At 48.5% G+C, this 11,891-nt stretch overlaps 1 protein-coding gene across 1 annotated transcript in view; it reads left to right on the top strand.

The window, feature by feature from the left end:
* The first annotated feature begins 2,259 nt into the window (after positions 1 to 2,259).
* CNN2 (calponin 2) overlaps positions 2,260 to 11,891 on the top strand; it is a 20,792-nt gene continuing 11,160 nt past the window's right edge. The window contains exon 1 of the mRNA XM_044658594.1: positions 2,260 to 2,406. Within this exon, the coding sequence (XP_044514529.1) occupies positions 2,344 to 2,406 (63 nt within the window). The 5' untranslated portion in view covers positions 2,260 to 2,343. The remainder of the gene's footprint in view (positions 2,407 to 11,891) is intronic.

Below are 11,891 nucleotides of genomic sequence, written 5' to 3' on the forward strand. Positions count from 1 at the left end.
GGGTCTGGGTTCTGGCTCCAGGGAGGGGCTGGGGGAATTCTGAGCTGAGGATTCCCAGGGCATGGGGGTGGGGAAGGGTAGAAAGGACACAGCACTGAGGAGCCCCAGAGCCTCCTAGATCCCAGGCCCCTTAGGTGGTATCCGTGATGGGGAAGGGGGAGGTGAAAGTAGAAGCCAAGCCGTGAGCTCAGGAGATTGAGGGAATGTGGAATCCAGAGAAGGTGCTTCCAGCCTAGGACTCTTATCTCGAGGGAGAGGCTCAAACCCACAGATGAGGTATGTGTGTGGCTCAGGACCCAGCTGGTGAGTGTATCCAGTGTGTGTGTGTGTAGGAAAGTTGACTGAGCTCTTCTATACTTGTGTTAGAGGGTATGCATTTTCTAGGGTGTCTGCATGGACTTATAGTGTATGTGTGAATCTCTGAATGTTATTAGAGGTCTGTACATATCCAAGAGCAAGATCCTATCTGTGTGACACTGGCTATGAGTTGATCAATTAATGGATGAACAAACATTCATTAAGCACCTACTGTGTGCCAGGCTTTTTTTTTTTAGAATCAATGTAAACTTTATCTAAAAAGACAATTGAATTAGCTCTGCCATGCCAAGCATCCATACAGAATAGACATACTCTTGGGTTACAGAGGAGAGCTCACAAATTCAAAGGAATACCACCAAAGATTTTTAATAGTCAATATCTAGGAAATTTTCACAATTTCACAAAATCATAATTCCTCACTTCAAAGGGCTTAAGTCCTTCCTTCCTTCCTTCCTTCCTTCCTTCCTTCCTTCCTTCCTTCCTTCCTTCCTTCCTTCCTCTCTCTTCCTTCCTTAACCTTTATCTTCTGTCTTAGCATTAATTCTTTTAATTCTATTAATTAAGACAAAACAGCAGCAAAGGCTAAGCAAATCAGGATTAAGTGACTTTCCCAGGTCACACAGCTAGGAAGTATATGTGGTCGTATTTGAACCCAGGTCCTCCAGGCTTCAGACTTGGCTCTCTGTCCACTGTGTTAACTACCTGCCCCAAGGGGCTTAAACTCTGTGTAGACAACATGCCAACAACTACATGTATATAAGATAGATAAAGGGTAAATGGAGGGAAGGGGCGAGGTGGCACAGTAAGTAGATAACTGGACCTATTTGTCCTACTCCACCAGAGAAGGAAATGCAAACCATTCCAGTAATCTTTGCCAAAAAAAAAAAAACAAAAAAAAACCCAACAACAAAAAACAACCCTGGCCAGTATTGGTGCGCTAGTGTCTCTGAGGGTCACAGAGTCAGACACAACAGAACAACAACAGAAATGAGAGATTTTCACAGAGAGAGGACACAAGCAGCATCCTTAATGCAGCCATTCCCTGAGCCCGGACAGGAGCAGCTCTGGCTTTTGTTCACTTGGGGAGACAAGGTTCCCACACTTGAAACAAAGAACAACTTGCAGGGCAGTAAGTAAATGCCCTGGGAGGAGCTGCAGGAGTGGATGCCTCTATGTGTACACACTCCACCCTTAGGAGTCCTGATCTGTATCGTATTGGGTCATCCAAGGTTTACATCTGTCCCGATGTCTTTCTGCATTTCCTACTTGCCAGGTGTTGGCTATGACTGGGGGCTGAGGCCCGGGTCTACAGTGTGTCCCGGTTTCTTTAGGTCCTTGCTTCTTCCAGGTGTGTGTCCCTCCGACTGTGTGTGTATGTATTCATATTAGAGTACTCCAGCATCCATCAGACCATCCAGATGTGTGATGGGGCCCATCCAGGTAAGTGTCAGTGTCTCTGCCTGGATTCTTCCACCCATCAGTCTATCCATGTCTGACCCTCGGTGCCCGCCCAGGTGTGGTCCTGTGTTAAATACTCTGCCCGGATGTGTGTGTGTGCGTGTGCCTACGGCCGTCCCTTGGGTCTGAGTGAAGGGTGTCAGTCTACCGGGTGTATGTAAGTCTTGACGCCCGTAGGCGTGCCCCTGGCCAGGGTCCGAGTCCCAGGAGGCCAGGTTGGCGGGCGGAGTTGAGGGCTAGGGGTGGAGGTTATCCAAAGACAGAAAGGGGAGGGTACGGGCCCGGCGCCCCGGAGGCAGGGGGCAGAGGGACTGCTGGGGCGCGGGTAGGGGGGTTCAGGAAGCTCCCACCCCGCAGGAATTCGGAGCGTTCGGCCCTTATAAGGGCATTTCCACTCGCGGCCAATCCGCGGCTGGGGGCGTGGCCGAGCCCCAAACTCCAGAGCTAAGGAAGAAGCAAGTGAGCTGCTAGTCGGCGGTCCAGTCCCATCCTGCCTGTCCCGTCTGGTCCACTCCCGGCAGCTCCTGGTCTGTCAGTCAGTCCCCTCGGGCCTACCTCGGCCACATCATGAGCTCCACGCAGTTCAACAAGGGCCCATCCTACGGCCTGTCGGCCGAGGTTAAGAACCGGGTGAGTGGGGAGCAGGACCCCAGACAAGGATGGAGAAAGGGGGAGGGGTCTAAAGGGAGAGGTTAGGGGTCTTGGCTATCCCTGCCCGGCGCTCGGGGTGGCCTGGCGGTCCCTTCTGGCCAATTTCTCCCTCCTCTTGGCTCTTCACAGAGGACCCCTTCAAGTATCTTGTGGAGGGGGATGTGGCTGGTTCTAGGCAGGACTCACACTTTGGGGTCTTCACCCTCCCCCTTCCAGTAGCGAGGCCTCTCCCTATTCACCCATAGATACAGGTCTGAAGTTGAGGCCTCTCTCTTGGGGATTTCTCCTTCTTCCCCAGCTCTGTGTTGTAGGAGGAACCAGAGGAGGCTGACTGGATTTGTGACCATGATCAAGTCCCTTCCCCTCCCTGGGCCACCATCTCTAGATTCCAATCAGTCACATGAAGCTGGGCGAACTTTTCTGGGATTCTCTCAGGTTCTTAACACGAGGCTAGAGAATGGACGGGGCGGGGAGGGGACAGTGTGCGTGGAGATAGGAATTGGGGGGAAGGTTCTCATCCTTTCCGAACTCTAGAGCCGGGATGACTGGTGCCCCACCCTGCCCTCTTGGAGCCACCCTACAATAATTTCCGTTTGGCTCAGCTCTCTAGAAGGGTGTGTATTTGTGTATTTGGTATTTGGGAGGGGGTGAGGGGAATTCCCCCTAAGCCAAAGCCAGCACCTGCTGGCCACCTTAGTCGGGAAAGGGAAGAGAGGTGGGGGGTTCAAAAAGAGGAAGTGGGGATGGGTGGAGTTAGCCACCGCTTCTTAGACAGAAGCCTCCTGCTCCTTCCCAATCGCCTCCCTGAAATTTAAAGGGACAGGGGTGGGATGGGGTGGAGACTGAGGGGAGGGGGCGTCTCAAATTCTAAACTTACCCAAAGCTTCTCTCCCTGCCTCTCCCTCCTACCCTAACTACCCCCTTTCTGGGCCTCGGTTAGGGCTCTGTAATTCCCAAACCTCAAATTCCACAATCTTAGCCCTCCAGAAAGGAGGAGGTTATAAAAGGAGGAGGTTATAAAATTTCAGAGCTGGAAAGAAACTGGAGAATATAGACTCGAACTAGGAGGGACCTTAGAAATCATCTATTCCAACCACCTCGTTTTACAGTTTAGAAAACCAGATTTTGGGAGAATAAAAAGACTTGCCCCAAAACACCTTGTAGAAAAGGTGGGATTAGAATCCAGACCTCCTGATTCCCTATCTAGAGCTCCTTGCAAGTAGCCTTTGAGGGGTGGTGGAACAGAAAATGAGAGTGGTCTTTTGATTTCCACTCTCCTGTACCAAATGTGCAGAGCCCTCAGGGACTTTGGTGTGTCACAAGCACCACTGCCAGCTTTATGAGTGGACACACACCTGCATGTTGAACCCTTTGGGGACTGGGGGAGGCCTTGTTGAGCTGCACTCTGGGATTACATCATGCCCCACCTCCGTGGCTGGGGTTGAGTCAGGAATGGGCATCTCAAGTGGCACCACAGAATGTGGCAACATAGCTGTTGCCAGAGACCTGCAAGGCCCCACATGCCAGCCTGAGGGTTGGGGGAGCCCTGATGGCCTGCCTGGACCTGTCTGCCCCTGCCAGCTGCCCACAGGAAACATCTAGGACCAGACTGAACTCCTTCCTCACTCAGGCACACCAGAGACATGGCCTAGTTTCATTAGGCTGTCTCTTCTCACCCAGAAAAGTGTAACTCATATTGGGGAAAGGGGAAGAGGTGCCAAGTCCACCTTTCTTAGCCTTTGGTACTGGGGTATAGGAGAAATATGAAGCCAGGGACTTGGATGGTAGGGTGGGTTAGGCCTGAGCATGTCACTCCAACTCTGGGCCTTGATTTGCTCTTCTGTAAGATAAAGATGGCCTCCAAGTCCCTCTCAGCTCTGACCTGCCTTCTAAGGTTCCTCCTCACCCGAACATATGATGTTCTCAGTTCTCTTCTGGCTTTGACATTTTATAAATCTAAAGTTTCAGCTCTGGCAGTCAGTGTTATAAAGTCACTCCCCATATTTTAAATTGTCTTCTAATTCTCATGTTTTACATCCTTTCTAGTTCCAGCTGTTTCTATGTTCTAAGGCCCTTTCCACTTCTGACACTCTGTGTTCTAAAATCCCTTCCAACCTGGACTCTCTAGGAATCTTGATTCTCTGATCCCTCTCTTCTTCCAATCTCAACACAGTTCCCCCTTCCTCTGACCCCAGAAGCTCCATTATAATGGCCATTCTGCAGACAGGGAAATGGAAAGTGGCAAGCACTACTCTTCCTGAATTCTCTTTGAATGGGTTCTCTGATGCCAACCTCATTTGTCTCAGGGTTCTGTGCCAACCTCGTGGGCTTCCTTGCATGACTCAGAGCCACCTCTGGAGATGGGAAGACAGGGGACTGACTGTATGAGGCCCTTCTTATGACCGCTGGACATACCTGGATAACTAGGCAATCTGGGGATCTTGGCCAGGACCTCAGTGGGGAGGGTGCTTTTCCCTAATCCCCTCCTTGCTTCTCATTTTGCCCAGGCTGGGCCAGAAAGACACTTGGTTTTGGTTGATGTGTCCTAGAGATTCTTTCTCTCCCTTGCCCCACCTTCACCCCTAATTATCCATTCACTTTCCAAATAACTCATCAAGTTTAGAATCCTGGAAATCACAGACTGGGAGGGGGGGCCCTCAGCGAGCACCTAGTCCAACCCCTAACTGGATGGATAAACACCCCTACAATCTTCCTGATGGTTTTTGCTTGAGTTCTTCCATGGATGGGGATCTCATTTTCCATCATAAGGTGACTCCATCATTGGGAAGTTCTAATTTTTAGTTGTTCTAAGATCTATTCCAACTCTGTCTTTTTAATGTTCCAGTCCTCACCCCTGATATTCTATGTTCTAAGAGTCCTTCCAGCTTGGACACTCTCAGAATCTAGTTTTTCCTTGTATTTTGCCAGCCTCTAGAGAGTATCTTCAGGTAGGACAGAGATCGGAGGCTTAGCACTGCTCCCAAATGCCTGGAGTCTTCTAGAAGATGATGCTAAAGATGACCTAAGCTATGGTGAAGACACAGTTCTTAAGATGCAGCAAAACAACCTGCTTAAAACCAGCTGAACTGCCCCCACACCCTCCCCAGAGCCAACCTTCCATAGATGACACCAGGCCCTGTGTGCCCAGCCCTGTGCTTGGCACTGTGGGGACAACAGACTTAATAAGACCTGGCCCTTGCCCTTGGGGGGAAGCTCCCAATCTGGGGGTGGGCAATGAGAGCAGACTGAGACACATTGCCACTAGATGAGGTAAGAAGTGCCTTAGGAGAGGGAGAAGAACAGACATGGTATGAGGGTAGTGAGGAGGAAGGGGTTCCTTCCAGATGAGGGGGAACATGGAAGGCTTCCTGAGGGCAGTGACACCTGAGTTAGACCTTGAATAATTTGGGGAGGGGGGACAAAAATGGAAGAGAGAGTCAAAGGTCACAAAGGATATGGAGAACCTTGAATGCCAGGCTCAGGTTCCGGAGTATGGTGTGGTAGAGGATTTGAGGTGGTGGACTAGGGGGTGTCCTCTGGGCAACAGTTAATTGGAGAATCCCTTCTACTCCTTTATCTTTTCTACAGAAGATGCTCTCAACTCTCTGCTGTATATAGGGGAAGGGGGCTGACTTGACCTGGGCAGAACTCCTACTTTATGTCCCACAAAGAGCCTTACTCTTCCCCCTGCAACAGAGGGAAATTTTCAGCTTCTCAAGGGGAATTGCCCACTTTGTTATTTTTTTTTTAAACCCTTGTACTTCGGTGTATTTTCTCATAGGTGGAAGATTGGTAAGGGTGGGCAATGGGGGTCAAGTGACTTGCCCAGGGTCAAACAGCTGGGAAGTGGCTGAGGCCGGGTTTGAACCTAGGACCTCCTGTCTCTAGGCCTGACTCTCACTCCACTGAGCTACCCAGCTGCCCCCTGAATTGCCCACTTTGAATGGAAGACCTGGTTTTATATCCCAGCTCTGCCATGGACTAGCTGTGCAATCTTAAGCAAATTAACCTCTCTGAGTGTCTGCTTCTTCATGGATAAAAGAACAGGCAGGACTAATGAGGTCTGTAAGATCTCTTCCAGCCCTAAATTCTTATCCCTCAGTTTTCCTTGGCTGGTGATTAGGAGCCCGGTTGGGCCTGGTTTCAGGCCTGCTTGGCCTTGGGAGAGGCTCTGCACTCTCTGGCCCTGCCCACTTGGTCAGCCCAGTTAGCCCCTCCTGGATGGCTTTGAAGGGGCCTGTCAGACTACTGGCAATAGAGTTTAAACCTCTGGGAACAGCTGCTCTTCATTTACAAAGAAAATAGCCGGTGCATTCTTGGCATTTTGTGGTGACAAAAGAATCTGTGGGCGGGTCTGATCCAAGGAGTGGGCCTGAGGATCCTCGAGGTGGGGTGGGGGTGGGAATAGGTCCCAAGGAGCAGGACTAGGGCTTCTGGGATGGGGAAGAAGGGGAGGCAGGATCTAAGGAATAGCTGAGAGTCCAGACGAGTTTGGGCCTGATCCAGGACCCAAACTACTAGCCCCAGAGTCCAGGGTTCAGAGTCTTCGAGCAAAGGCTGACCACTTGTCAGGGATACTGTGGAGGGGATTCCAATTCAGTCGATGATGACTTCTGTGGTCCCTTCGAACCTGTGAGATTCTGTGACACCAAGTGGCAAAGCCACAGGGAGAGGGCAGGATTGGCCATTGGTCCAAGGATGGCCTTCCTGGCCCCAGGAAGGATGTTTCAGAATGCTGGAAGGGGTGGGGGTGTTTGGAGAGAAGGAAGGGATGTTGTGTTCGACGCCATGGCCAGAGCTGGCCACTCCAGCTGTCTGCTGTCCATCCCTCACCACTTCCAACACCCTACAGCAAATCTTTAGCCTTCCCTGCCCCGCCCTCCCATTCCTGACTCCTTTGGAGAGATGGAAGAGGAAGCCCTGCTCCAATTCCTTCTACTACCGAGCTCCAAGGGGGCAAAATCAATCCGCCTTTGTGAGTCTGGAGTGGGGCAGGATCTAGTCTTCCTTCAACTGGCCTGTCCAGAGAATGCTGGGCCTATGGGAAATCCAGGAGGGAGAGAAGTCAGTCGGCATTCGTCATTGTTGTTCAGTCATGTCTCATAGACTTGTCCATGGGGTTTTCTTAGCCCAGATACTGGAGTGGTTTGCCATTTCCTCTCCAGTGTTTCCCCATTTTACAGATGAGGAACTGAGGCAAATAGGGGCTAAGTGACTTGCCTAGGGTCTTGCAACTAGTAAGTGTTTGATGATGTATTTGAACTCAGATCTTCCTGACTCTAGGCCTTTCACTTTAGCCACTGAGTCACTTAGTTGCCCAGTTGACATTTAGTCATGTCTAACTCTTCATGACCTTGTTTGGGGTTTTCCTTTTCCAGCCCATTTTACAGATGAGGAAACAGGCAAACAGGGTTAAGTGACTTGTCCCAGGTTACACAAGAGCTCACTCTCTAATGTGGGGGACAACATGCAAATGCCTACATTCATACTTGAGATACATGCCACATAAGTAAAAATAATCTTAGAGGGAAGATACTAGACGGAGGCATCCCTGGGGAAGGTGAGATTTGAACTGCCAGGGAAGTTATGCATTGGTGGGGGAAGAGGAGAGCATGCTAGACATGGGGTGTCTAGCTAGTATAAATGCATGGAGTTGGGAAATGGATTGTATCCTGTGAGGAATAGTAGGCAGGCCAGTATAGCTAACGTATTTCGGAGGGGAGTAAAGGGTAAAAAGACTGGAAAGGTAGGAGGGGCCAGGGAGGTAGCTCAGTGTCTGGAGAGCCAGGCCTAGAGATGGGAGGTCCTGGGATCAAATATGGCCTCAGATACTTACTAGCTGTGTGACCCTGGGCAAGTCACTTAACCCCCATTGCCTAGCACTTACCACTATTCTGCCTTGGAACCAACACACAGTCTTGATTCTAAGATGGAAGGTGAGGGTTAAAAAATAAAAGGGTTTTTAAACCATGAAGCCATCTATATGTATATATATATATATATATATTTCATAAATATATACATAGTGAAGGGTTAAATTTTGGGGGTAGGAAGGGGGCTCTTACTCAGAAATCTTTTTTGCTCCCTTGCCTCTTAAAGAGAAAAAGGGAGAAATTAAGAAAACTCTCAATATATATCTACTCTGATTTTTAACCATTAACTTAAGTTGAGTGCTGGGGAGAGAAGGAGGGAAACAGAGAAGACCTTAGATAACCCCAAGGGTATCCCACTCCTTATTTCCTATTGTGGGGCTTGTAGCAATAATGAACTCATCTGGCACACAAAAAATTCATAATTTTTAATAGCTGGGGCTTATCATATAGTTCAACACCTTTATTTAACAGAGAAGGAAACTGGGGTCCAGAAGGGTTACAGCTTGTGAGCTGAAAAGGGGCCAACTTAGAGACCAATTAATCCAACCCACTTGGTTTAATAGCCAAGAAAATTGGGGCTTAGAGAAATAAGCTTCATGAGAGCTGCGAGACAATTTCAACCCCTACATTTCACAAAGGAAGACACCAAGGTCCGTATATTTAAGGCTAGAAAGGATTTCAGAAATTATGTAGCCTTCCTCATCATCTTGTAAATGAGGGAAATGAGACCCCAAATGAGGAAAGGACGCATCAATTATAACAGATCAGTGGCAACATGGGGGCTAGAACCCAGGTCTCCAGACTCCTAAGACCACTTCTACAACACCTTCCTACCTGTCTAACAAGCACATAGAAACAATGAATCACTTATAGTATCAACACAAGTCAATAATTCAATAAAACTTTATGAGGTACCTACTAAATTCAAGAACTTGGAAAGATCCACTCTGGTTGAGACCATGAAAGGACTTTGAACTGGACATAGCATTTAGATGGGGCAGCTAGGTGGTGCCATAGTGCCCGGGGCACTGGACCAGAAGTCAGGAGGATTCATCTTCCCAAGTTCAAACCCAGCCTTAAAAACTTCCTAACTGTATGATCCTGGGCAAGACACGTCACCCTGTTTACCTCAGTTTCCTCATCTGTAAAATGAACTGGAGAAAGAAATGGCAAACTGCTTGTGTTACCCTGGACAAGTCACTTAATTCTGTTTGCCTCCATTTCCTCTTCTTTAAATGAGCTGGAGAAAGAAATAGCCAACCACTCCAGTCTCTTTTGTCAAGAAAAGCCCAAGAAGAGCTGGACATGACTGAACAACAGTCCAATCTCCTGATTTTATAGAGGGGGAAAACTGCTGACTCCCAGAGAGAAGACTTACCCCAATCACACTGAGTTCGTGTCAGAGTCAGGACTTGAATACAGCTCTCTTGACCCAATCTGTATTGCCTTTGTAATTGGATGTCTGAATATTTCAGACTCGGGCAAGTGGATAAAGGGCTGGACCTACAATCAGTTCAAATATGACCTCAGATACTAGCTTTAGAGCTGGGAAGAAACTTCAGAGTTCGTCTAGTCCAATCATTTCTTTTTTCAGATGAGGAAATGAAAGCCTGGAAGACCTAGATCACTTGCTCAAGGTCACGCAAGTAATAAGTAATATCTAATGTAAAAGCTTTCATTTATGTAGCAGCTACTAGGTACTAGGCACCATGAAAAGTGCTTTATAAATATCTCACTGGATTCTCACAGCCCTGGGAGGGCTCAGAGACCCATTTGGGGTTTTCTTGGCAAAGAAACTGAAGTGGTTTGCCATTTCCTTCTCCGGCTCATTTTATAGATGAGCAAACTGGGTTGAGTGACTTGCCCAGGGTCACACCACCAGTAAGTATCTGAGCTTGGATTTGATCTCATGAAGATGAGGCTTCCTGACTCCAGCCCTGGCCCTCTATCCACCCTATCTGGGAAGTAGTTACTATTACCTCCATTTTATGGCTGAGGAAATGGAGGCAGAGGCAGAATTCAAATATGAGTTCTTGGATTCCAAGTGCATTATTCTTTCCTAGACCTCATCATGCCCCTAATGCCCCCACAGCATTAGTGGCCTCAGTGTTCTTGGCCTCCTCCCTCTGTGCTATCTGAGCTTCTCAGTCCTGGGAGTATCAGGTGGATCCTGGAATCACGATGGCTTTTATATGGCTGAGCTTGAGGCAGCTTCAGGCCTGAGTCTAGCTTTCTTAGCTTTTGTGTGGGGATCAGGAAGTGGGGCCCCTTTCGGGAACACAGCCTCCTCCCGGCTCCTCCAGGGCTCTCCTCCAGGGCTCTCCCTACCCCCACCATCCAGTCTCACAGCCTGCTTTCTCCTCATGGCCAGGCACATCCCCAAGCACTCAAGTAATCTCTGGAGTGGATTGTTTTGCCCATGGACCAACCAAGACTGCCCCATGGTGTGGTGGGATATGTGGGAGGACTAAGAGACGAGAGCAGGGATCAAATATAGATCTAGAGCTGATTGGATCCAGAGCCGTAGTCCCATAGAATCTCAGAAATGGAGAGTTGGAAGGGGCTTCAGCATCCATCCAGAGAAACCCACAGTCAAAAGGAGTCCAGAGTCTAAAGCACCCATCTCCCCTGCTGACTAGAGTCGGTGGAGCAAGCCCTGTAAGCCCTGACAGCTAAAGGCTAGACAGGTGGAGTTGCCCAAAGTCACACAGCCCAGGACTGACAGGGATTAAAATTATTCTTTGAAAATGCATGTTGGAATCTGGTCTCGCACACTGTGATGCTGGGCAAGTCACTTAACCCCCATTGCCTAGCCCTTAACACTATCCTGCCTTGGAACTGACACAATATCTTTTCTAAGGCAGAAGGTCAATTTAAAAAAATGCTTGTTGGGTGTCTGATTGATTGACTCTTTGCTTGAACTAAGAGAAATGAGTGGAAGTTTCAGAGAGGCAGATTTTAATACTTAGGAAGGAGAGTTTCCTAACGGAGTTGTCCAAAGATTGGAATGGAATGCCTCTGAAGATAGAGAGTTCCTTGTCACTGAGGATATGCAAGTAGGTGCTGAATGATCACTTGCTCAGTATGTTATAGAGGGGTGTTCTTGTTTAATTAAATTCAGCATTAAAAAAAAAAACAACCACCTTACCTTCAGTCTTAGAATCCATGCTAAGTATCGGCTTTAAGGCAGAAGAGACTTAATGGATTTGCCCAAAGTCACACAGCTAGGAAGTGTTAGACCAGATTTAAACCCAGGACCTCTCCATTGAGCCACCTAATTGCACCAATTCATCTTTTTTTTCTCTTAAGTTATGACTCTGTGCTGGGCACTGTCCTAGGCACTGGGGGGTACAAAGACAAAAATTCCTCTAAAACTTATTTGTGTTTTCTTTGCTTTTGTATCCTCAACCTTGGTGTAGCACCTCAGTTATGGTCACTGACTTAAAAAATTGACTGCCTCTGATCTACTCTTTAGATAGTAAACTCTGGGAGGTCCCTTCCAGTTTTGAGATCCTCCTATGAGTCTGGATTCAGATACAGTTTCCCCTCAGCTGCCTCTCCTCCTCCTCCTCCTTTTCTTCCTCTTCTTTC

The sequence above is a fragment of the Gracilinanus agilis genome, chromosome 1 (assembly GCF_016433145.1).
Source record: "Gracilinanus agilis isolate LMUSP501 chromosome 1, AgileGrace, whole genome shotgun sequence".
Lineage (NCBI taxonomy): Eukaryota > Metazoa > Chordata > Mammalia > Didelphimorphia > Didelphidae > Gracilinanus > Gracilinanus agilis.